The sequence below is a fragment of the Cimex lectularius genome, unplaced genomic scaffold (assembly GCF_000648675.2).
Source record: "Cimex lectularius strain Harlan isolate CLEC.00 unplaced genomic scaffold, Clec_2.1 scaffold41, whole genome shotgun sequence".
NCBI classification, from domain to species: Eukaryota; Metazoa; Arthropoda; class Insecta; order Hemiptera; family Cimicidae; genus Cimex; species Cimex lectularius.
Genome location: NW_019393011.1, coordinates 19,776 through 42,870, shown reverse-complemented (window position 1 = coordinate 42,870; position 23,095 = coordinate 19,776). Strand labels below are relative to the sequence as shown.

The window sequence follows — 23,095 nt, the reverse complement described above, 5'->3', positions numbered from 1 at the left end:
ATTGGAATTCCTTTCGAATTTTGTTCCTTGTAATGTGTCTTAGGGTAATTATCTTTCCAGAGATTTTGCTTAACAAGCTCAGTAAACTTATTGGTATATAGCTGGAAGGCGATTCTGGAGCTTTACAGGTTTTTTTTAGACAAGATAAGCTTTGAGGTTTTCCAACAGTTCAGGAAGTGTCCGAGGAAAAACATAGCATTAAATAAGTAAGCAATATTACTGCTTTCCAGAGAATGTTTCTCAACATTTGGATAGAGAATGAATTTGAAATGAATTAATAAAATTATAGTCCTTTCTTTTGTCCAATATAAACTTATCTTTTCATGGCAATACTACTATTTTGAAAGGTTTTTTTATTATTTGGACTTTCACCCCAAAGTTGTGACTCCCTAGGTTCTATACCTCAGGGTAGTTCACCTACCCTGTTATACAGCTAAGAAAATGCTCAGGAGATCGTCATTTCCCAACTAATGGGTGTAGGCTCCAAGGGGAGCTTTCGAAAAATATAATCTAGCCTAAAACTAATTTCTATAATACAGTCGCACAAATAAATACGTTCACACCTAGGTATATAGGCACTCATTCTGGTTGGTAGGTAGAATACTCAATATTCCTCCATTGATCTGCATACAATAATAGCTAATCTAAATTAGGGTCAACCGTGTGCTTTCTAAATATTCCGCCATTGACCCTAAACACACTGCTGGAGGGGTGGGCAATGGTGACGCTATATTTCACCATCAGCCAATTACCACTCATGCTAATAAATACCTGCATTCACACAAAAGCCAAAACCACAAACTACATAAAACAGATCTATATAAAATAAGAAAAACCCATGTCCTTCAAAAAGCAAAACAGGTGACCCAGAAACACGCTACTATGCTCGAGAACCATTTTTAAATTCTGTGGCCTATGCACTCTCTGTAAGAAGCCATGACTCTATTATGTGGGACACATTGAGCAACCTTCCTCTTCATAAGGGCCAAATCCCAAGCAGTAGCCGTGTGTCAACAGCATATGAGCATCCTTGTTTCTGGTTCAGGTTCTCAGGGGGCCATCTACAGATCTACTCTTGACACACAAGGGCTTCTTTTAATTAATATTAGTTTATTAAATTGTGAGATTTCCTTCTGTGGCAGGGTAACAAACCTGTAATTTAATATGGTCATCTTGGTCAGTCTATCCTCGCTGGGTTGATTGATCTCTCACAAACACACTGAAGATGGTGAAATATGGAAATGCCAGGCCAGCCCAATGAGAATAGGCAGACCAAGATCAGTAGGGCACAAACACACTCAATTAGACTAAGTTCTCACAGAGCAGTTTTTGTCAACTAGACGGATCATTCTATCTGTTTAAAGCAGGGACACCACGGACTCTCTAGCTACACTTTTTTTGTCGAAACCTATTGGCTCGACTCTTGGTTTTACCAATAGCAAGCGGCTCTGACCCATTATTCTGCTTTGTAGTGATGTTATTCAGATGGCTCTCTGTTCACATCATACATTGGTCTGAGAAGCTTGTAAAAAGATAGTATGGACATGCTTGTAAAATTAAAAATTCTCTTCACCCTCATTTAATTGAGGCCAAAAGTATTTAAAAAAATGGTTTATCCGAAAGCTTTGATAATACGGAATGATTCACACCCCTTTTCCTTTCCTTACTTTTTCTTCGGTGTAATAATAATAATAATAATTTGTTAAAACAGACACTACTTCATCATCGACTTTCATGTTTGGAATTGATACAATTTGAAACTGCTAAGGAGGGTCGACTGACGTAGTGACGCTGAACCAACATTGGATGAGCTCGAAGACATTCGGCATCATTCCAAGAACATTTTGCACTGTTGTCAATTTGACAAAACCTGCTCCATGTGAATTTACCCTTATAAGTAATGTCAAATTTGTAGCTTAATCATCCTCAATCCTTCTGATCTGTCTATTCCCTCTGTTTGCCTGTCAGGAACGTTTCATGGCTACATAGACCAAATGAAGATAGTGAAAGGCCAAAACTTATCAGACAAGGATCACTCTGCAAGTTCGTCACTTGGTAAACCTCGCCAAAAAAGATTTCATAATAAAATATAAACAAAAAATAAGAAAATTTGTAGCTTGTGATGATGAGACAATGTTTATGATGATTACCATATAGTGCAGTTAATTATTAATTTACCTTAAAGGATTCTCAGTTAATGCAGAATTGAATATTCTGTTTTCTTCATAGTTTTTTGTAATAATTTCATCAGCACCATGTGATATTTCAGCACTTGCAATCTAAAATAATTAATACACATGAAAATAATAATTATCAAGGATACAATTAAGAGATGAATGTTAATTTCTATTAAATCCATTATATTTAGTGGTCTATTGACCAAATTACTTCTTTCAATTAATTAATCTTTTTATGTAAAGTTTTGGTCGAAATGAAAAAGTTAGTGTCATGAGCGAGATTCGAACTCATGAAGCCAAAGATCAAACTTTGTGGATCAATATTTTTATGATGAAGACCAAAGAGTTCATCCCGTTGACTACTTTTTCAAACCATTTAATTGAAAGAGTTAATTTCTATGCTTAAAGTAACTTTTTTAATATCTTAAGTTTCTTTTTTTACTTAAACAATATGTCTGAGTTTATTTTTGTAGAAAATATGAATAAGGCTTGCATATAACAAAGTAAGTAATAGATAAATATTTACATTTTTTTTTTTTTTCAACTTACTTCAAGGATGCCTTCACATTGAGACTTGAACTTTATTTCAATGACAGCAGCTATGTTTAAATTAGAAGAGTTTGATCCAGTGCCATCAAATCTCGTGCTTGTTGATATTTTGTACGCGTACTTGTACGAAGTCCAGTTGTGAAATCCGAACTTAACTGGTCCTAAAAAATTAATTATTAAATATATAAAATATTGAGAAGAAAAAAAAACAGAAAATTTTGTTCAACATCTACATTACACTAATATATTTTTTTTAAATATGTTTATATTGTTTTAAAAATATATCATTCTTAAATGAATGCAATATATATTTTGTGTACTGAAAAGTCCAGCATTTGACCCACCCTGAGTTTAAACTCTGTCCATAACTTTTTGTAACTCATCTATATTTATTTTGTTTGAAATGAACTCCAGAAAATCAAATCCACTCCATCGAATTAAACCCAAATGATACAATTATGAACTTTGTGGATCAATATTTTTATGATGAAGACCAAAAAAAAAAAAAGAGTTCATCTCGTTGTCTACTTTTTCAAACCATAGAATTGTTTTTTCAGCTATTGAAAAGAATTATGTTTTTCCTTTATCAAGCTATAGATCCAATTTTAACCTTCAAGTGCCTTTTCCTTCACTTCCTTACTCGGATAGCACCATAAAGTATCCTTTTCATTTCAATTTCCGCAAATTGGAGGCAACTGAGGCCTCGATTTTCCAAGGCAACTGTTACAAGCTTAAGTTTGTTTTCCTCAATGGCCAGATAGATGAACAATTGCAAAAGAAAGAGTAAAACAAATGTGGACTATCATTCATGTCTAGTTTAAAAAAATCCTGGATGTCTGGAGATGTTTCATATGTCAATTTGTCACGTCTCAACAGCCCGCCTGACAAAAGAACTATGAAAATGTGTGAACTGCTTAAAACTTGTACCTACATGAAGTCGCCAAAAGAAATGTGTCATAAAATTGTCCAACGTAACATGGAATTATCTTGCGTTTTAAAAATCTTTTAATGCCAACACATAAAAAAATAAGTATTACGTTAACATCAAACAAAAGAGTGACCACACTATGTCTTTTTTTATTTGATAAACCAGTGAATTTAGTGTACAATCTGTTTAATTAATATTAATATTTTTCCATATCTATATCACCAATGTAAAAATATAACATCACCAACATTGGTTGTTGCTATATGCAAAGTTACAATGTTGCTATATATACATATTAATAATTTGTATTATTGTATGTTGTATACTCACCCTTGCAGACAGGATTTCCGCAAATATTTACGTCTCGAAGTATTTCTGAAATTATAAAAAAACAGTATTTAAACAATACTATCAAATTAATTCAATAAGCAATTTCCACTATTAATCATTGTTTAGTTTATCAATAAATTCCAGACAACTTTCTCGAATTTGACAAAAAGTAACATAACTTACATGAAAGTTTTAAATTAAGTACTAAAAACTAGAACTTGGGGATGAAAAGCTTACAAAACAACCAATGTGAGGTTGCCCCCAAGGAGGAGCACTATCACCAACCTTAGTCACTGGTAGTGGATGACCTCCTGCATAAGCTTTGACATTATTACAAAAAGCCTCAAATGTAACACAGAAACCAGGAAAAGGGTCTAAATAAACCTCAAATGCAACAATCGCGTATACCAGGAAAAACAGTTCTGACCCTGTGAAACCAAGAAATAAAGATTCCAAAGAAGTTACTTAACTATAGTTCTTGCCCAAAGGTTAACGTGAATTGCACACCTTAAGAGAACCAAGCATTAAAGATACTGTGGGCATGCCAAAGACTCTGTGGGTACTTATGGGCTAAATCATAAAATCACTTCATATCATTGTGACCTCAACCCCAAATTGTAAGACTCATGATCACTTAAGCAAGATGATGGCCAAAAATAGAACAAATACAAGTAGAGGAACTAATACAAAAAGTCCAAAGAATAGCCTTAGCTCATTGGTGCTATTGAAACCCTTACTTTATGTAAAAAAAATGGCGATGATGCTAGAATGAAGAATTTATCTGTCAGTGGAAAGGAAGCATCTAACATGTGCCATACCAAAATCTGAAAAATTTAAAATAATGGCTAAAACCATTTTTGACTTATCAGAAAAACTGGATTTTGGAAAACCATTCTAAATAATTATCGAAAAGAGAGTTGATTGGAAAAACAAAACAAAAGAAGATAGACCCTGGAGTCTATGGTATACGGTTTGGGTACGGGGTCTAACTTAGTGCACTACATGGCCCTTGGCCCAACCATCTTTCAATCCTAACTACTTGCCACTGAAACATGTAAACATGCAATATAAATAATAAATATCTGAATGAAGCAAAAATAAAAATTCTTTCAAGTATGAAGTAAATTAACACAAAACTTGTCTGGAACTGCCTGAATACCTTAAAAAAATTGGGATTTACTAACAGCCATAACGCTAAATTGGGTCCCAGGGCATGAGAGAATGAGATAGCAGATATAGTTTCTAAAAAAAGGACTCCTCAAGCAACCGCTCAATGGAAACATAACCTGGGATACAAAGAAAATGCAAAGAACAGAAAATGAATCAATAGTCAATGATCTAATACTTCTTAAGATCAAGGATCGAGTCAGTTGCACTAAACTAAAGCACTAAGAAAATACAATGGCCAGAGGGATGCAGTGCTTGGAGAACAAAAAAACCCACTTCATAGTATCCACCATCATCCCACCACAACCATCTTTCAAAACAAACTGCTAGCCATAGAAACATGTGCACATGAAATAAAGGGAGAAAAAAAAAAGTTGGGATCTTCAAGTAGCCTAATGCTGAAGTGGTTCCCACGTCATGAAAGAATTACAGGCGACAAGGTAGCAGATATACTTGCTAAAAATAAGAGCTCAGAACTAATTCTGTGGCATAAAGCACAGCCACATTAAACACGAACTGGGATCTTGGATAGAACACAACCGGTATGGGGTCTCCCTTAGGTGCGGCGGGGAGGTGGATGGGAAATTAAAAAAAAAAAAAGCTAAAGAACACAACAAATTCTGGGTATACCAAGGCATGAGGCACGCAAAACACTACTCACAAAAGCAACCCAATCGGAGAAAGATTAAATATTAGTCAATAGAATCAACAGAAAGGAATTATAAACTCTAAGTGGTATATTTAAAGAACATGCTATAGTAAAATACCACTAAAAAAAGATGACCAACGTCGATTATGTCTAGAAGAAACAAAGAGTAGAACATATCCCTAAGCAACTGTCCTACAATAGACAAAGGCTAAATGTAACCTGAGAATAACTAGACTTAGTAGACCACGATACACTCCTGAGAACTTACTGCATAAAAGAAAATCTTACAGGAAATCCATTAGCAGGGATCGACACGATAGACGATAGTTTAAGTGATAAAGGGAGAAATTACTAATATACATACAATTACAGAATGTATGAGGTGGAAATTAACCGGCGAACTTGACAAAATGGAGAAAAAGACGCTCATCGATGCCGCCAGGCGTCAAAGGACAAAGGCTGCAAAACTTCCTGTTTTCCACGAAACTATACAGCTACCTTTACAATATACCTTTCGCACCATATGGTGATCTAATGAAGTTTTACGGTTATTCTACAATTGAAGGAGAAAAGATCAGATTCATCATTCCCTATATGAAATTAGTCATGATGTAGGGATGTTTGCGCCCATGTAGGCCTTAGCGACGCCTAAGTTAATCTAGAAGCACTTCGTTGTTATTTGTCAAGATTGTAAAGGCCATAAAGGTATACTTTTTGCTTCAAATTTAAATTTTGGGAGTTAACCTTTCACACGAACGGAACTACCTACGACGCCACAATGCAACATGTTTGCATTGAATAGCAGCGAGACCGGGCGGATAAAAGCCGCATATGTGCACTGCAATTTACACGGCCGATAATACACTCCAGATGATAGAGGCATGGATTATGCCACGGGGTTGCAAGTACCCAAAACGTACAAACCTTAAGCGGTGTCAAAAAATTGGTTCAAAGATTTCATTAAAAGTCAACATAAAAGTCCGGAAACGTTGCTACAATACAAACTTGGTCTGGTAAACCTCACGGCAGCCGTCTGTCACAGTGGTGATATTGGAATGACGAATCCGTAGCGTATGAAAGACTATTTAATTTTACACCCTACAATTGGGATGTCGCCATACGGTCGAAACCGTAGCGTGTGAAAGCCGCAAGTGAACTTTACACGGCACAATTGGGATGTCGTCGTGCCGACGAATCCGTAGTGTATGAAAACCACCATTGAATTGTATACGCCATAATTGGGATGTCGCTGTACGGACGAACCCGTAGCGTGTGAAAACCACTATTGAATTTTACATGCCACAATTGGGATGTCGCCGTACGAATGAATCCGTAGCGTGTGAAAGCCGCAATTGAACTTTACACGGCACAATTGGGATGTCGCTGTACGGACGAATCCGTAGCGTGTGAAAGCTACTATTGAATTTTACACGGCACAATCGGGATGTCGCCGTACGGACGAATCCGTAGCGTGTGAAATGGGATGAAAGAATGAAAACAGTTCCCTGCTACGCCTGCCAGAAACCAGAGACGATCAGTTTTAATAATTTCAATTTCATTCATTGCTATTCATTATCGTTCAAGGGTGGTTGACACGCCCACACACTCACCCATTCACACGCACATATATAGAAAATCTTACTTGAGAAACAGCAACTCGTAGATAGTGTTGAAAGAATTAACAACACTTTGATAATATATTCCATATTTAAGACACCATTCAGGCCAACATCTTTAAACCTGAAAAAAGCACATAAAATAAGCATGTACTTTCATAAGTAATCTTATAATATTAAGGATGCATCGTGCTAATTGAAAAATTATAAGTAAAAACATAGTATCATCATTGTTCCATTTATTCTGGACTCTTTTTGAGCTTTGTTAAATCAAATTTTAAAGTCTAAAAATTTGACCGTCTAAATGTTGATCTAAATGAAGACCTATGCCTCATTGTAAAATGAATCATTAGTATTTCCTTGACCTTGTGCATTTTAAAAAAACTCAGCAGTGATATAAGTCAATGTTTTACTGTGTGGTGATTAGTGACCGTTAATCGATAATTATTCAGAAATCCGGACCGCATCTCACGATTTCTGAATAATTATCAATGTTTTACTTTTGTCGATTGTTATAAATATCTTACCGGTTACATATGTTGGTTCAGTCGTAATCCAGGGGGTAAATTGATGCTAGAAATGGTCCACACTTTCCACCCTCGACATCAACTCTCCGAAAAACACTCGAAACCACCCGGCGTCCTCTCAAAATTATTTAAACTGTACAGATATTCGTAAGGGATTTAGAGAGACTCGTTAAACAAACATAGATAAGGGTTGATTTTTGGGGTCAGAGTTCAGTGCGTCATGCAAGACAGCCTAACAAATCACTTATTTTCTGAGATAACTGTCTTAACAGATCCTAGAGTTTATTTATCTTACCCGAGCCCCATCAATGAACAATACCAGGATAAAGCGAGATGAGCGAAATCCGACTTTCCAAGGGACAGGTTCAATGTTCACCCCAAATTGAACATACGATGAAAAGATAGTAAAACTTTTTTTTCTTTCAATTCTTTATCTCTCATTAACAACATTTTCTATATCGGAACACCTCTCTCCTACATTGAAAGAATATGCAAAAAATAAGACAAATCATGAATAGACACCTAACAAAAATAATCATTTTAAAATGACGGTCAGCATCAGTCTTGAGGAAATTTCTTTGAAATACCAACTGATTGGAATCTACGATATTATATCAATGCCCCTCACACGAAATCCCTTTCTTTTTTTGTGGTATGAATGTATTTATGGATTTATGCGTGGTTATGTAGAAGCCAAGAAAGAGGCAGTCGTTGAATTTGCATGGATCGTCGTGGATCCTGTTCGTGCGATGTCGCGCGAGTAGAAACTGCTAGCGCCAAGAAAGAGGCAATCGTTGGCTTTGCATGGATCGGCGTGGATCCTGTTGGTGCGATTGATACATGAGAGCTTCTCTTGGACCCTAAAACTCGCTGCCGTTTTCAAGCACAATTCTCATATCGAGTGACATTCCTCCATGCTACATATGAAGCCAAGTATTGCACCCTTCAATTAGATGGGACACATTGAACAATCTCTGCACACTGGGCACATATGTGGGCTTTGGCCCATGATTAAGCGTCTATGTGTCAACCTCGCTCGACCTATTCTTGATCAAGTGAGGATGACCCTTCTTCTACAAGTCAGGTCCTCTAAGGGTCACCCATTGACAGTGCTCCTGATACCTTCAAACACGCTGCCATTTTCAAGCACAATTCTCATATCAGGTGACATTCATACACACTCTCTATATGGAGCCAAGGAATTGCACCCTTCAACTAAGTGGGTGCACACAAGCTTTGGCACAANATCAGGTTGAAGGACTTCTACAACCTGATGATGAGCTAAAAGGCTCGAAATCCGGATCGTTGCAAAACAACTTACTGTGAGTAGGAACTATCCTTTTAAAAAGTATTGAACACCACACTCACTCCATCATTTATCATTCCCTTCAACTAGTGGGCTACATCAAACAACCTCCGCACACCCGTCATGTATTCTATACTTTTTATTACATTATTTTATCGTAATTATTAGTTTACATCGTAAATTGTTACTTTTTTACATTTTGTATATTAAAAAAATGGTGTGGCTTCCAGTTAAACAAATAAACGAGGGGTTGAAGTTAACCAAAATGTACCCATTTGGGACGTCACTTGAGATTATATCGAGCCCGCCCAACTCGACTCGGAATCTCACAGCCTATTTATTTCATTCTTTTTTTTCTTCAGATATCCTCGAAAAGGTGTCGATTTTAGTTTTATTTGGACTCTTTATTATTTTTTCATATTTCCGGACGGTATTACGTGCTCGGACGGACCTGGTCGAGAAGGGTATCGCCGAGTCGGAAGGACGGTTCGATGTTCCCAAAAGGAAGTCAGTTTTTTTATTTTCAGGGTTTCAGATCTTTTTAAGGGTTGTAAAAAGTGATTGTTTCGAGATAGAGACGGACCTCGTTTCACGGGAAGAGTGATGATATTTAATTTGGGTTTATTTTTGTTGAAAATGAGTCTCGGATCGATGCAGGGGCGTAATCGATCCGTCTCGATGGTCGAGTCGAGACAGTTGCAAGGAGACGTACAAAAGAAGTTAGTAAAATATTAAATCCGTCGACTCATCCTCTTAAAAAAGGTGTTTTTCGCTAATAAAAAGGGGTTTGGGCCAGTTGTGGAAAGGTCGTCGTTAAAGGGCGGTCTTTGAACGTGAGTATCCGCCGTTTGAAAATAGGTTTTGATTTGATCGGCTGGGCGTTTTAATGCGCAGGCCCTGTGCGTGCCCGTTGGCGAAACGGGTGGTCGAAAATCGGGAGGTAAGCCTTCCTGGGCGAGTATCGATCCGTCTGGAGACTCTGGAGGCGAATCCGTCTTGAGAAAGGGGCGAGTTATGTTTAAACGGAGTCGTCGGCCGAGCTCGCTTCTCTCCTTTGGCCTCGGGCTCGAGTGAAAAGCTCCGAGTCTCGTCTTCTTATTCGAAATGGCTCACTCTTCACGCAGGTGCGTACGCAGCCGTACTCTACTATATTAACTGGGCCTGCTCAGAGCCAGTCGGGGGTATATTTATCTTCGCTTATATTTAATGCCGTTTGAAAAGGACGGGGACGCGGGCCGACACGGCGAAACGGGGCGGACCCCCAGGGGATCGCGGCCGACGGACCTCCTCCGCCGACCCCTGGCCCGTCGCGGACCCGTTTTACATTTGTTTACACCTAGGCCGTGTCCGGACGCCGCCGGCCTTTTTTCCCTTCTGATTCCCCGAAGACTTCTCACCGTGAGTAGCGATCCTTTTATTCTCGTACGGCGGCGTCGTCTCGGACCCCAGTTCGGACGCCGAGCCGCTCGCCTCCGCCCGAGCCTCTACTCAACCTCAACACTCGTTTTCCCTCCTTTGTTTATATTTCACTCCACATCCGTTTCTGTCTATTCCGCCGTTTTTTGAATCGATGTTTCCATTCTTTTAAACCTGACAACCTTCGACTGACAAAAGATGTCAGATTTTATGTCATTTGACATCTGTCACTATGACAGGTGCATTTATCCCATGCGCATCGTACCTCATCTATGCTACAAACAGTCCATCCCTGTCTCGCCTATACATTGTGATACCGGTGCCTGTTAATCGTGATAACATCTTTTATCGTGTCGAGCAACTGCCTATTAAAATTTTAAATTTGTAAAACCACATGGACCACTTGTCAGCCGGTGTTATCAGAACTGTACTTGTTTGTTTATCATTATTAATAGTATAAGTTCCAATAGACAAACAAACCGTGTCAATAATCGGTCGGTTGTTTCGGATCATTCTAGTCTGCTCGCCCTTGTCTTTTTCCTCAGTCAGCGTTTCCCAAAAATTCAGTAGAACTATTCTAAGTTTAATTTCTCCAATGAATCACATAAATCCACGGATGATAAACAGATTAGAATGATATTGTAAAGACTCACATGCAGTTTCATATCATGCAGATTCTCTAGTGTCAAGTCTGTGTTACGATGTTGTATTGATACAACATTATAATTATTGAAAAGTCCCAATAGACAAACAAACAGTATCAATAAGTCATCGGTCGTTTCTGTTCATTCTAGTTTGCTTGTCCTTGTCTTTTTCCTCAGTCAGCGTTTCCCAAAAATTCAGTAGTGGAACTATTTTATGTTTAATTTCTCCAGTGAATCACATAAATCCACGGATGATAAACAGATTAGAATGATTTTGTAAAGACTCACATGCAGATTCTCTAGAGTGTCAAGTCTGTGTTATGATGTTGTATTTAGAATTTAATGCAATTTTCGATAGTATTGATACAACATTATAATTATTGAAAAGTTGCAATAGACAAACAAACTATCAATAATCGGTTTTTTCTGATCATTCTTGTCTGCCTGCCCTTGCCATTTTCCTCAGTCTGCGTTTCCCAAACATTTGGTTTTGGAAGTGCTTAAGTTAAATTTGTCCAATGAATCACAAAAACTCAAGACTGGTAAACAGATTAGAATGATTTTGTAAAGATTCACATGCAGATCCTCAAGAGTATCAAGTCTGTGCTATCATGTTATATTTAGAATTTAATACGCACTTGTTTTATACTCCTATAGTGTTGATACAATATTATAATTATTGAAAAGTCCCGATAGAAAAATGAACAGAATCAATAATTCGTCGGTTGTTTCTGTTCATTCTAGTTTGCTCGTCCTTGTCATTTTCCTTAGCATTTCCCAAACATTTGGTAGTGATGTGCTTAAGTTAAATTTCTCCAGTGAATCTCATAAATCCACGAATGACAAACAGACTGTAATGATTTTGTAAAGGTTCAAAATACAGATATATCATCCTGCAGATCCTCAAGAGTATGGAGTCTGTGTTATCATGTTATACGTACAATTTAATACAAGTTTTGATAGTATTGATACAACATTATAATTATTAAAAAGTCCCAATAGACGAACAAACAATATCACTAATCGGTCGATCGTATCTGATCATGTCTGCCTGTCCTTGCCATTTTCCTCAGTCAGCGATTCCCAAACATTTGTTAGTGGAAGTAAAAATTTTTTTTGATTTCTCCAGTAATCACACAAACTAATACAATGATAAACAGACTAGAATGATTTTCTAAAGGCTCACATGCAAGTGCATCCTCCTTCAGATTGTCAAGAGTATCAAGTGTTAACACATCGTACCTACAATTTAATTAAATTCTTCGATAGTGTTGCTACAATTTTGTATTATTCAGAAGTCCAAATAGTTAAAAATGTTTCTTCTCAAAGAAGTAAACCATATCAAAAATCTGTATTTTGGTTGTTTCTTATCATTTTAGTCTACATGTCCAAACTTAGACTTTAAGAGTTATTCCTTCCCATTGTTCCTAAGGTAGACACCAACCGGTGGGACAAACATTTTTGGCATGCTAAAATTACAATTTTTGGAAAGGGTTTAATTTCTTAAAGCCTTCATTTTGGTCGCACCAATATCACCAATGTAGGGAGATTATATATCTTCAAACATATTTCTATTAATTCAAAGGATCTCCCTTTGTTGGTTTACCCTTTTACAGTAGTTTCTAGAAGGGCTTATAAAATATTTACATTTGTTTATTAAAATTTTATATTGTGAGGAAAACAGCCCGAGAATTTTCTGACGGATTGCAATTTAACTAAACCTAATAAAACAAATAAATACGAATAAAATATCCATCACAGTATTATCGCAGAAAATTGTTTAAAAGCTTGGTTGAGTTGGGACTAGACATTTGGAATAGAACGTTGAGATTGTGTGTTACTCGAGTGCACTTTTTGACTTCTCGCTCTTTCTCAAACTTCTTTCAGATCTTGTGCTCGACATCCTCTTGGGCTCCACACTCCGGACGCAAGGGGGTGTCTGTTTTTCGTGTAGTTTCAACACAACATTCATTGGACCACATCCCCGATCCTACCAAATATATTGTTTTGTTTATTTAATATACGCAAAAAAGCTACATAATATATATTTTATTATTCAAAGGTTTTTACTATAAAATTTGGTCTAGTTTTTACATACATAGTTGTGTGCTATTTTCTTTTTTTTTTTAGAGAGATTATGCACATTTATCAACGTGTGTCAAGGGCTTGTGCAAATTAAAAAACAATGTATTAAATGCTATCAACCACTTGTCTGTCTGCATAAAAAAAAATCATGGCTTTGCATAGTGAGTTATATTTGTGCTAAATTGACCAGTCTGTTATCGAAGAAAGAAATCGTGTCAAGGTGAATGAAATCATTGAATCAACAAACAATAAGAATTTTGAGTTTTCATTTTAATGGGGGGGATCATAATAAAAGTTTACAAAACGACAGTTTTTGTAAATTTAATCAACCCATAGCACTAAACAATCTAGAAACCGAAGAATCATGTTTTACAAATATTATTTTGTTTTTGTTTGTAAACAATCATTTTTTTTTTTTTTTTGCTATACTTGAGTGGACAAAGAATAATGAACCTCTGTATTTAACTTCGGGTTTTGTTATCTTGTTTTTAATCTATGATGTAGAATAACAAACTATAAATTTGATTAAGACAATTTTTGAGGGGGGTAGAGAAAAGTATCAACTAAGATCCCTGTCTTCTCAAAGATTTTCTTAATTGAATATCATCGTAATTAATGAAAAATTTAAACTGTGCGAAATAATTTTTATTTTGTTTGTTATAGATACAAAGCAAGAACCCAAGATGATAATTAAATGCTAGCTCAGTGCAAAAGACTAGGTAAACCAAAAAATAGATTTTTTTTTGTTATTGCTACAACTTGACTGACTTATTGCTTTCCCTGTCTTTTCATCTTGAAACTTAATTGTGAAAAATATAAAGCCCTATTGAGTTTTATCCTTAATTACCTCATTGTGTTTTTGTCGTTGGTTTTATTTTAGATGTCAGAACAGTCTTTAATGAAAGAAGAAGAAGAAGAAGTGAAAATGTTGGGAGATAAAAAATTTACAAAAAGCAATATCATTTTGGTAAAAATGTTTTGTAATCTTTGAATGTAAGGCATAGTCGGTTTCATAGTTTAAATTCAATTTTAAACTTGTATTCCGGTTGCCATTAATTTTACATATCTCTATTGTGTAAGTTGATCTTTTCCTATGTTTAGTTTTTGTGAGTTTTTATGAGTGGCGATGTTTCATTAATAAAGTTTTTTTTTACATGAAATAGCTAATCCCTGGCTGAAGAACATGCAGCTGATTTCAAAATAACATTCTTCACCTCCAGAAGAATCTGTTTATTCTTTTTTTTAGGTAAGTATTTTTTTAAAATATTTAATTGCCAATTCATTCGATTAATTTTTTAATGTTATATATTAGTAAAATTAACATTTAGAGTACATATTTATAAAAATACAAGTCAAAACTTGAGCAGACAAGATTAGTAACTGCAGATAAAAATAAAACATCTTGGTTGATATTTGCGATTGAAATGTATTACAGTGCCAATCTGTTCCAATTGAACCAGGATAAAATTCAAACGGATTAACACGTTGACTGCATAATACGCACATGTACATCGTGCTGATTGACCTGGGTACATTGGTTGCATGATCTGCGTCCTCCCACTTATACTTTTTAAACTTTCTCTCCACAAAAGTTCAAATTTCCTAGGGGTAAAATTGTCACTGGCTAGTTGATGCAATTTTTTTTTTTGCAAAGAGATTTTTTATTCTCTGAAAATCATGTAATATGCTTTTCTGTGCATGAAAAACGTTCCACGATTTGCTTACTTCATTTACTTAGCACTGTGAGGGATGCAACTTTTGCATCATATAATTTTTATCTTAGGTAAACACAAAAAAATCACGTACATTATTTTATGTACCAGAGCACTATTTTACCATACAGCCGTGGGCGAGCAAAGTGGTCAGTATAAAGGCAAGACCTGAGAAATCAAAGGAGGGGGGACTTTTAAATAAACTTTTTTAATGTTATTTCGGCAGGAAACAGGAAATTGAGAAAAAGTCTGATTTTTTATTTTTTTTTATCTGTTGATAAGGCCATCTTCAGTGAGAAACACACAGAGCCTTTCAGATGAGGTGGTTTGATTGATTTAAACTTAGTTGCCTACTATTATTAAATTTGGTTTCATGACCGCAGGGGGGGGGGGATAAAAACGAACCTAGATTAAGCAGCAATCTCTAGTGAGATTTAATTAATCTGAAAATGAAACCAATTGATATTTAAGACTTTTTAACTTGAATATTCGGTCATTTTTCTAGCTTTTATCATCATGGTAACCCTGATGGAAACTGGAGGCACAGAGACTCTTACGCTGACCGTCCACAGTGACGACGATGATGGATGCATGTCCTCACATAGCTCCGAGTATGACAACTCGGGCGACCTTATGGCTGCTGCTATGGGTGATGAGGTTACAGCACAACTAGCTGCTGCAGGTTGGCCAAAACAACATCCCGTTATTGGTGATTTCACGCTTTTGTTTTTTTTTCTTTCTTTTAGTTTAGTTTTTATTTTGATTTTCAATTGTAATGTGGTGATTTGTGCTCCCCCTTAAAGTAAAACAATGGAATAAAATGTGGAAATTGTTGTTTAAAAATCTTGTATTTTATTTATAAACTGACATAAATTATCGAGAAACAAACGCCAGAATATCACAATAAAAGGGGTGTTTTTCCAATATTAAGATATTAAACAGTTTCTTTTGATTAATGATGTGTTTTTATTATTTCTGAATTGCTAAAATAACATCAACAGTAAATTATATTCACATGCATCTTGGAATTTTGAATGCATCACAGATTTTAATAGTTCCCTGCTGTATTATATCAGCTGTGCTGTTTAACAGCAAGTATTCACTGTATAAAACTAACCTTTGATGTCCTCGATTCCATTTATTCAGGGCAGTTTAAAATTTTAAATATAAATGATTCAAATTAATCATTACTTTAGAATATATAAATTACAAGATCACAATATTCTAAATATAACCCAGTAGCATTCTACTACGATTTTTTTTTTAGCATAACGCTAAAAATGTTAATTTAAGCTTCATTTTGTTTGTTAATAAGTCTTCACAATATGAATAAAATTTGATGTTTTGGCTAGTTTTGCTGGTTTATAATTGAAAAACTACAGCAAACTTTGTTCGAATAAAATAGACGATTATTGTTCCCTGCCAAATAGAAACTGGCTTAGAATTTTAAGACAAGGGGAAAATAGTGTAAAACACATAAATATCCGCACATAAATAAAAAGTGTCCTTTTTAGAGGGTCTCTTGGATAGATAACGTTATCGAAAAAAGAAAATTATTTAATATTTTTTAGTTGTTTTAAATTTTTATCACTTAAACAAATACTGTCAGTGTAGTTTAAAACAATTAACAAAATGAATATATTTTTTTACATTATGTGTCATAACTTCGTTATTCTTTGAACAATTTAAAATCTGATTTTGCCATCATTTTAGTGTAAAAAACAGAAAAAGAAAACTTTAAAACAGTGCTTAAAAAAGTATAATTTTTCATTTAAAATTTCAAAGTTGTACTGGCTCTGAACTATGCTGACAACAAATTAAAAAAAGAAAAAAAAAAAGATAACTAAATAATATTAAATAGGCACTTTTGGTTTTTTGATAGCGTAACCTGTTCAAGAGAAATCCAGCCGGGTCATCTAAAAAGGACACCCAATGTATAGATCTCCATTAAACAGGTTAGGAATTTTGATGGCGTTCTCTACTCACTTAATTTAGGCCTGATAATTTTCTTTTTTATTCTAAATCCTTGCAACTTGATCTGCGTTATCCTGATCTGTCTATTCTCGCTGGAGTCGTTTTGGTTTTTTTCAACATCTAAAGAAAAAATGACTTGTAAACTTAACTGACAATGGATACTTTATTTACAACTAAAGTCAAATGAAAATAATTCAGTAACACTTACAAGTACTTATTAATGTAATGTATAGCATTTTTAAATCAACGTATTGCACAGTTCATTCAATATAGGACCTTAAACAAGCTTGAAAATTTTAAAGATTGTACAATGGTTTTTGTGTATTTCAACTGCCGACGCCGTTGTGGAAATTGACTCACCGTTTTTAATCTCTTGTAACGGTTGATTTAGGGCAGTACAGTGAAGTCATATTGCAGATAAGTTTGTATGAGTGAGTAGAGAACTGCAGCCAATCGCAGGGTCGGAGAAACATTTAATTAAACAATTAATAAAGAGATGTGTACACATTTTACATTATTTTTCAATTTATCAAGTTATTTCAAGTTGATGTACTTAATTCCTAAAAAAAGGTTACTTTAATTTTTCATTAATCAGTTATGTTTAAATTATCTACTAATGGTTACTGTCCAGTGGGCTTGAAAAATATGTAACACCATTAAAGAAGGTACATGATTATATAATCAACCACTTACAATTTATTTTGATTTTTTTTTCTTTTAATTTTCTTTGTGTGATTTTTTTTGCAATGCTTAGAGCGTAATGAAGCATAATTTTTTTTAAATATTTTCTCTTGTGTTTCACACATTGTTATATTTTTAATGGAATGTTGCCATTTTAGTTGAATTTTTTAATCATGGTTTTTTTTTTTTGCATAATTGTGATATGTTTAGTGTTTAAAAACCTTATGTGGTACTGACATTAGATTTGTTTTATTCAATGAGAACCACTTACCGATCTTCGTATTATTGGTGAAATGCTCTTGAATTAGTATTAAGTCACATGTTTTTAAGAAAGGGCTACACAATTTTTCAAGAATAACATTTTAATGTTAAATATGTTTGCATTTTAACATTGACATAAGTGAAAGTTTGTAAATTGAACGTGATGTTGAAACTTGTTACGTTTTATTTTTTATTTCCAGTTCTGAATTATTTATTTAGGCCAGGTTTGTGCCTTTACATTTAGTTTATATTATTACAAATTCCTGTGATGTTTCTGGTGCATCAATGGAGTTCAATTTTTCAGTTTCATTTTTATGATTTTCAAAAGAAAAAAATAATTTAGACCGTGAATTTTTTTTTGGGGGGGGGATATTTTTGATTTTGCTAAAAGTTTGTATTCAAGGGTTTTGGTGGGTGCAAAAGAATGAAGAAAAACTTGTTTTTAGTTTGTCTTTGAGATTTAAAATTGAGGGAGGCCAGATTATCTACAGAGTGGGGAGAAAAAAGTGGTTTGCTGATGATGACAGGGAAGGAAAGGAGAAGGTGTCCGTTTAGTTTGTCTGTTTCACATTACAACCTCAGGCCAATAGATGCCATGAGTGTTTAGCTAGAGCTCTTAAAATGCAAAACCAACGAAATAACTCAAGGTCTGGGGAGCGTATAAGCCCAACCAAGATAACTTGTCACGAGTCTCAAAAAGGTTAACCTACTTACGTCATACAGTCGCAAATTTTGTATTTATAAATATAAACTCAAATGCAGAAAAACATTTAAATTTTCTTAAAATTGCCCAGTGGCAAAAACATTTGGACATGTGCCACAAGCATCTCCTTGTGAGATGATTAGGTTTTCAATGGGAACATTTATTAACCTAGAAACAATGGACATGCTGCAGTACTCCATTTTTAAAGTTACTACAAACCTATGAAAGAGCAGTGTTGTTTTTATATTGCTTTGCATTACAATGAAGGGAAGTTATATTTTTACTGGGTTTGTAAAAGAAATAATCAATACTGAACATCCAAAAATTCCTTGAAAAAGATTGATGTCAAAACTGAAACTGCTATTATGTGCTGAAAAATTAAGTTTTTTGTGGACACTATCATCCTCCCTTGTGCAGAAAAAACAGTATTGCTCGGGTAATTTCCTCAATGAGGCACCCATTGCTGTAGCTCAAGGGCATCCTTCCTTTGACGTAAAAAAAAAAAAAAAAAAAATCCAATCTGACAGACTGATTTTATTAAAGTTGGGTGTACCCTAAGGTAATATCCTAGGGCCCTTCCTTTTCACAATATAAAAAGATAATATATGCTCTTTTCCTGATGACCCAACAAATCCATATCATTACCTTAGTCTTAGCGTCCAACTCCATTTAAGAAGCAAGTCTTTGAGTATTTTTGACAATTGCTCTTCAATCTTCTGTAACTCGTAAAGTTCAAGTTGGGGAGATATGGAACTTTCCTTAATCGATTCTAGATTTGAACATATAACTTTAAAGGGGTGTTGGTGGCTGCAATGGTGTTACGCACTCCCCCCCTCAAAAAAAAAAGTCTCTTTACTTTTAATATGAAAATGTGTGGTTAAAATTTGAAGGGAATATTAAGAAAAAAAATTCAGGAGAGTCACTTTTCTTCTAGTGGTTTTATTCAGTTGTGATGATGTTATGCTATATTTTCATTGTTTCATATCACATTTGCTTGTTGCCACTAAAAGTCATAGTTGTCAAATTCATAATAATAAAAGAAAGTTCACCTGGCAACTATTGATTTTTTTTTCCAGCAAAACTAACTCTGACATTTTTCATTCTAAAATTATTTAATTTACAAAGGGTTTTTCATAAATTAAAAATAAAATAATAAAAATCCTGATCTTTTAAACATCGCCTCCTATGTTAATAACATTTTTAGTTGGTCCTGGTGGACTTTTCTTGAGATCTGGTTAGTTTTTTATTGATCTGGTTTCATTATCTTAGTCTCTTAAGTAAGAGCTGCAAGTGTTATGTATTTGGCTGCCTTTATCAAATAATTTCAGTATACATCTGGCATTAATAAAAAAATTAAGATGTAAAAGAAGACGATAAGTCCACCTTGGATCAAAACAAGATTGGTGCAGCCCTTCTTTAAAAAACCTCTCTTTGGAACAATAACCCTGTCTAAAAAGACTGCAGGGCTGAGCTGTGGTCTGTGAATAAAACTTTTATCCAAATTTAGGTAGTTTAAACTCTTGCAAGTTCTGATTTTTGTTCTGGATCCTTGTCAAAATGTAGGTAGGCTTGGAGAAGTTTAACCTTATTGAAAAGAAAGGTTCATCCTTGTATACTGTTTCTTTTTCACACAGATTACTTTTATTTTGGAATTGAAAATGATGGTAGAATCTCTGTTTATGAGGTGGACGATATCAGGCCACAATTTTGTTAAATAAATAATTTATATAATTAAATTAATATAAATAAGCTGAGGCCCGCAACATCCCACTTATATCGGATGATGGTAGATGTTTTATGAGCCGATGAATGCATGTTAGACTCACAGGGCCCATTTATGGTTCAGCATTAAAACGACTATTTTGAGATAGTCTTGTGTGACAGGTTTAGAAAAACCTAGAAAATTTAAACAATGTTTATAAATCCGAGGCCCTGAAGATGATCTCAATAAAGATCGAAATGTTGGCACAATAAAGAAAATGTTTTTCTAAACCTACATCACACCTGATTGCATCTGACATCTCCAAATAATCATTAAAACGACTGCCAGAAGAGCCAACAAATTGGAGATATTATTTACCAAATATTTGGTTATTCTAATATTTCTTTTTTTCCTTAAGCTGTAGAAAAAAAAACAAAAAAAACGCACAAATAATCACAAGTGAATATATAAATGTGTGTGTTGTAATGCTTTTACGTGTAATGTCACTGTAAATGTAAATACCGAGGAAGTGGTTTTAAATTAGTGTAGTTAAATGACTCTCTTGTATATATTTGTTGATCGTGCATATGCAAATTTCCTCGAGCCTTTTAAGCAGGGAAGGTGTTTTTCCGAATTGACTCATTTTCCTGTGTGAGAATACGTCTTTCATATCCATTAATGGTGGTTAACAATTAACTGTACTAGATAATTTAGTCGGCTGGTTATTAAACTGAAACATGTCGCTTATTTTGGCTTTTAGTATTAGTAGTAGCACTTTTTTAAATTTTATTTTTTTATTATTTTTAGTTGGCTGATTTATACAGTTTCAATATTCTGGATCTCGGTATGGTCTTAATGGAAAAAAAAATAAAATCATTTGTTACTACTAAGCTTTCGATATATTTTAAGGTCATCATTAGGGAAAAAACAATCTTAAACATGTCTAAAAATTGACATAATGAAGTTTTCAATAGATGGTTTTCAAATTTCTTGGGAGGACAACTGTTGGTTGGGCTGAGTTGGATTTCAAAGCATGACCTTAAAATAATTGAAAGCTTGGCTGTAACAATTAATTTTTTTTTTTTTTCATCTAGACCATACTGAAATCCAGGTTATTCATGAGTAAATAAGTAATCGATAAAGCTAAGCCTTTAAACAGTTTCAATATCGGGTGATGTTTTAAGTTTTAATTTTTTTTAAATTACATGATAATAAAGTTAAAATTTTGGCTAATAATAATGGCTAATAAGTTGCATTATGAAATTGTATTATAAAATCTATGTGAATTTGTTCCCATTGCATGTAAATCTGGCATGATGGTCAAATGTTTGTATTAATTGTGAATAACAATGATTGTGAGCATGTATTTAATTTAAACGCACCAATGACATACTGAATTACGTTTTTTTTTTAAATCAACAATTAGCAGTTGTTAACATTTGTCGTGTGTGAGTGTAGGGCCTGTTGGGATGGCCGCAGCAGCAGCTATCGTTTCGGCGAAAAAACGAAAACGACCTCACACATTTGAAACAAACCCATCTATAAGAAAACGACAACAAAACAGACTACTTCGTAAGCTTCGAGTAAGCATTGAACTTTTTGCCTATTTTTATCACTTGATTCTGTAAATTATTTATTAATAATTCATTATTTTAGCAAACTATTGATGAGTTTGCAACTCGAGTTGGACAGCAAGCAGTTGTATTAGTAGCTACGCCAGGGAAACCTACAAACAGTTTCAAATGTTTTGGGGCTAAACCTTTAGAAGGAGTGGTAAGTTATAAGTTAACTTTTTTCTCCTATAAATTAATATAATAAACATAAATTAAACAAAAAGTTTTTAAATAATGTTTTACCCAGTAAATTATTGAATATATTGTTTTTGTTGTACAGGTTAAAAATTTAAAGACAGTGATTATTGATGAGTTAGAATCTGCCTTAGCCCAACAAGCACCTCCACCCGTTCAAGAAGACCCATCCTTATATGAGTTACCACCATTAATTATCGATGGCATACCTACACCAGTTGAAAAAATGACTCAGGCACAACTTCGAGCATTCATCCCGCTTATGTTAAAATATTCCACAGGTAAGATGAATTTTCTGGATAAAAAGTACAATGAAACTCCCCTACTGCTACTACCTCTCATAACAGACAATTTTTGCATTCGTCAGCATAAAAGATAGGATACCTATATAAACTCCTATATAACAGAACCCCTCCATACCAGTTGCGGAGTAATTCAGCACTCTAGAATGGATGTAAACATTTAATTTTAACTTTTTTTTAAATTTCATGGTTGGACACATTTGTTTGGAAATTCTGCATACTATTCTTCATCTTTTTCTAAATTTTACTTTTTTTTAATTCCGCCCTTCCTCATGTGCTGTTCATTTACTGTACATTTTTGAAAGCTTCCATGGAGGAATAAATTATTGATGGCTCTTTTTTTCTCCTATTTTTCTGTAAACTAATTTCTGTTCATTTATTCTTTTTTCTTCAAAATCTTCACTTTCACGGTGGAATAAATTATTGGCCACTCTTTTTTTTTTCTTCAAATTTTTTCTGGAAATTAATTTGTCTTTATTTGTTTATTATTTGCAAAAGCTTCTCTTTCGTGGAGGAATGGACAGTCTTTATTTTTTCTTATTTTTCTGGAAACTACTT

At 34.4% G+C, this 23,095-nt stretch overlaps 2 protein-coding genes across 2 annotated transcripts in view; one reads left to right on the top strand and one right to left on the bottom strand.

Moving 5' to 3' along the window:
• LOC106665317 (apolipophorins) overlaps positions 1-8,189 on the bottom strand; it is a 55,089-nt gene extending 46,900 nt beyond the window's left edge. The window contains exons 1-5 of the mRNA XM_024229795.1: positions 7,944-8,189; positions 7,443-7,540; positions 3,985-4,029; positions 2,727-2,887; positions 2,179-2,279 (exon numbers count right to left, since the gene is read on the bottom strand). Coding sequence (XP_024085563.1) covers positions 2,179-2,279; positions 2,727-2,887; positions 3,985-4,029; positions 7,443-7,506 — 371 coding nt within the window. The 5' untranslated portion in view covers positions 7,507-7,540; positions 7,944-8,189. The remainder of the gene's footprint in view (positions 1-2,178; positions 2,280-2,726; positions 2,888-3,984; positions 4,030-7,442; positions 7,541-7,943) is intronic.
• A 1,541-nt stretch (positions 8,190-9,730) lies between these two features.
• Positions 9,731-23,095, top strand: part of LOC106665357 (DNA-binding protein Ewg) — a 28,312-nt gene continuing 14,947 nt past the window's right edge. Inside the window, exons 1-9 of the mRNA XM_014391720.2 lie at positions 9,731-10,082; positions 10,144-10,373; positions 14,058-14,113; positions 14,275-14,469; positions 14,558-14,640; positions 15,612-15,815; positions 21,886-22,010; positions 22,084-22,200; positions 22,321-22,516. Coding sequence (XP_014247206.1) covers positions 15,623-15,815; positions 21,886-22,010; positions 22,084-22,200; positions 22,321-22,516 — 631 coding nt within the window. The 5' untranslated portion in view covers positions 9,731-10,082; positions 10,144-10,373; positions 14,058-14,113; ... (1 more) ...; positions 14,558-14,640; positions 15,612-15,622. The remainder of the gene's footprint in view (positions 10,083-10,143; positions 10,374-14,057; positions 14,114-14,274; positions 14,470-14,557; positions 14,641-15,611; positions 15,816-21,885; positions 22,011-22,083; positions 22,201-22,320; positions 22,517-23,095) is intronic.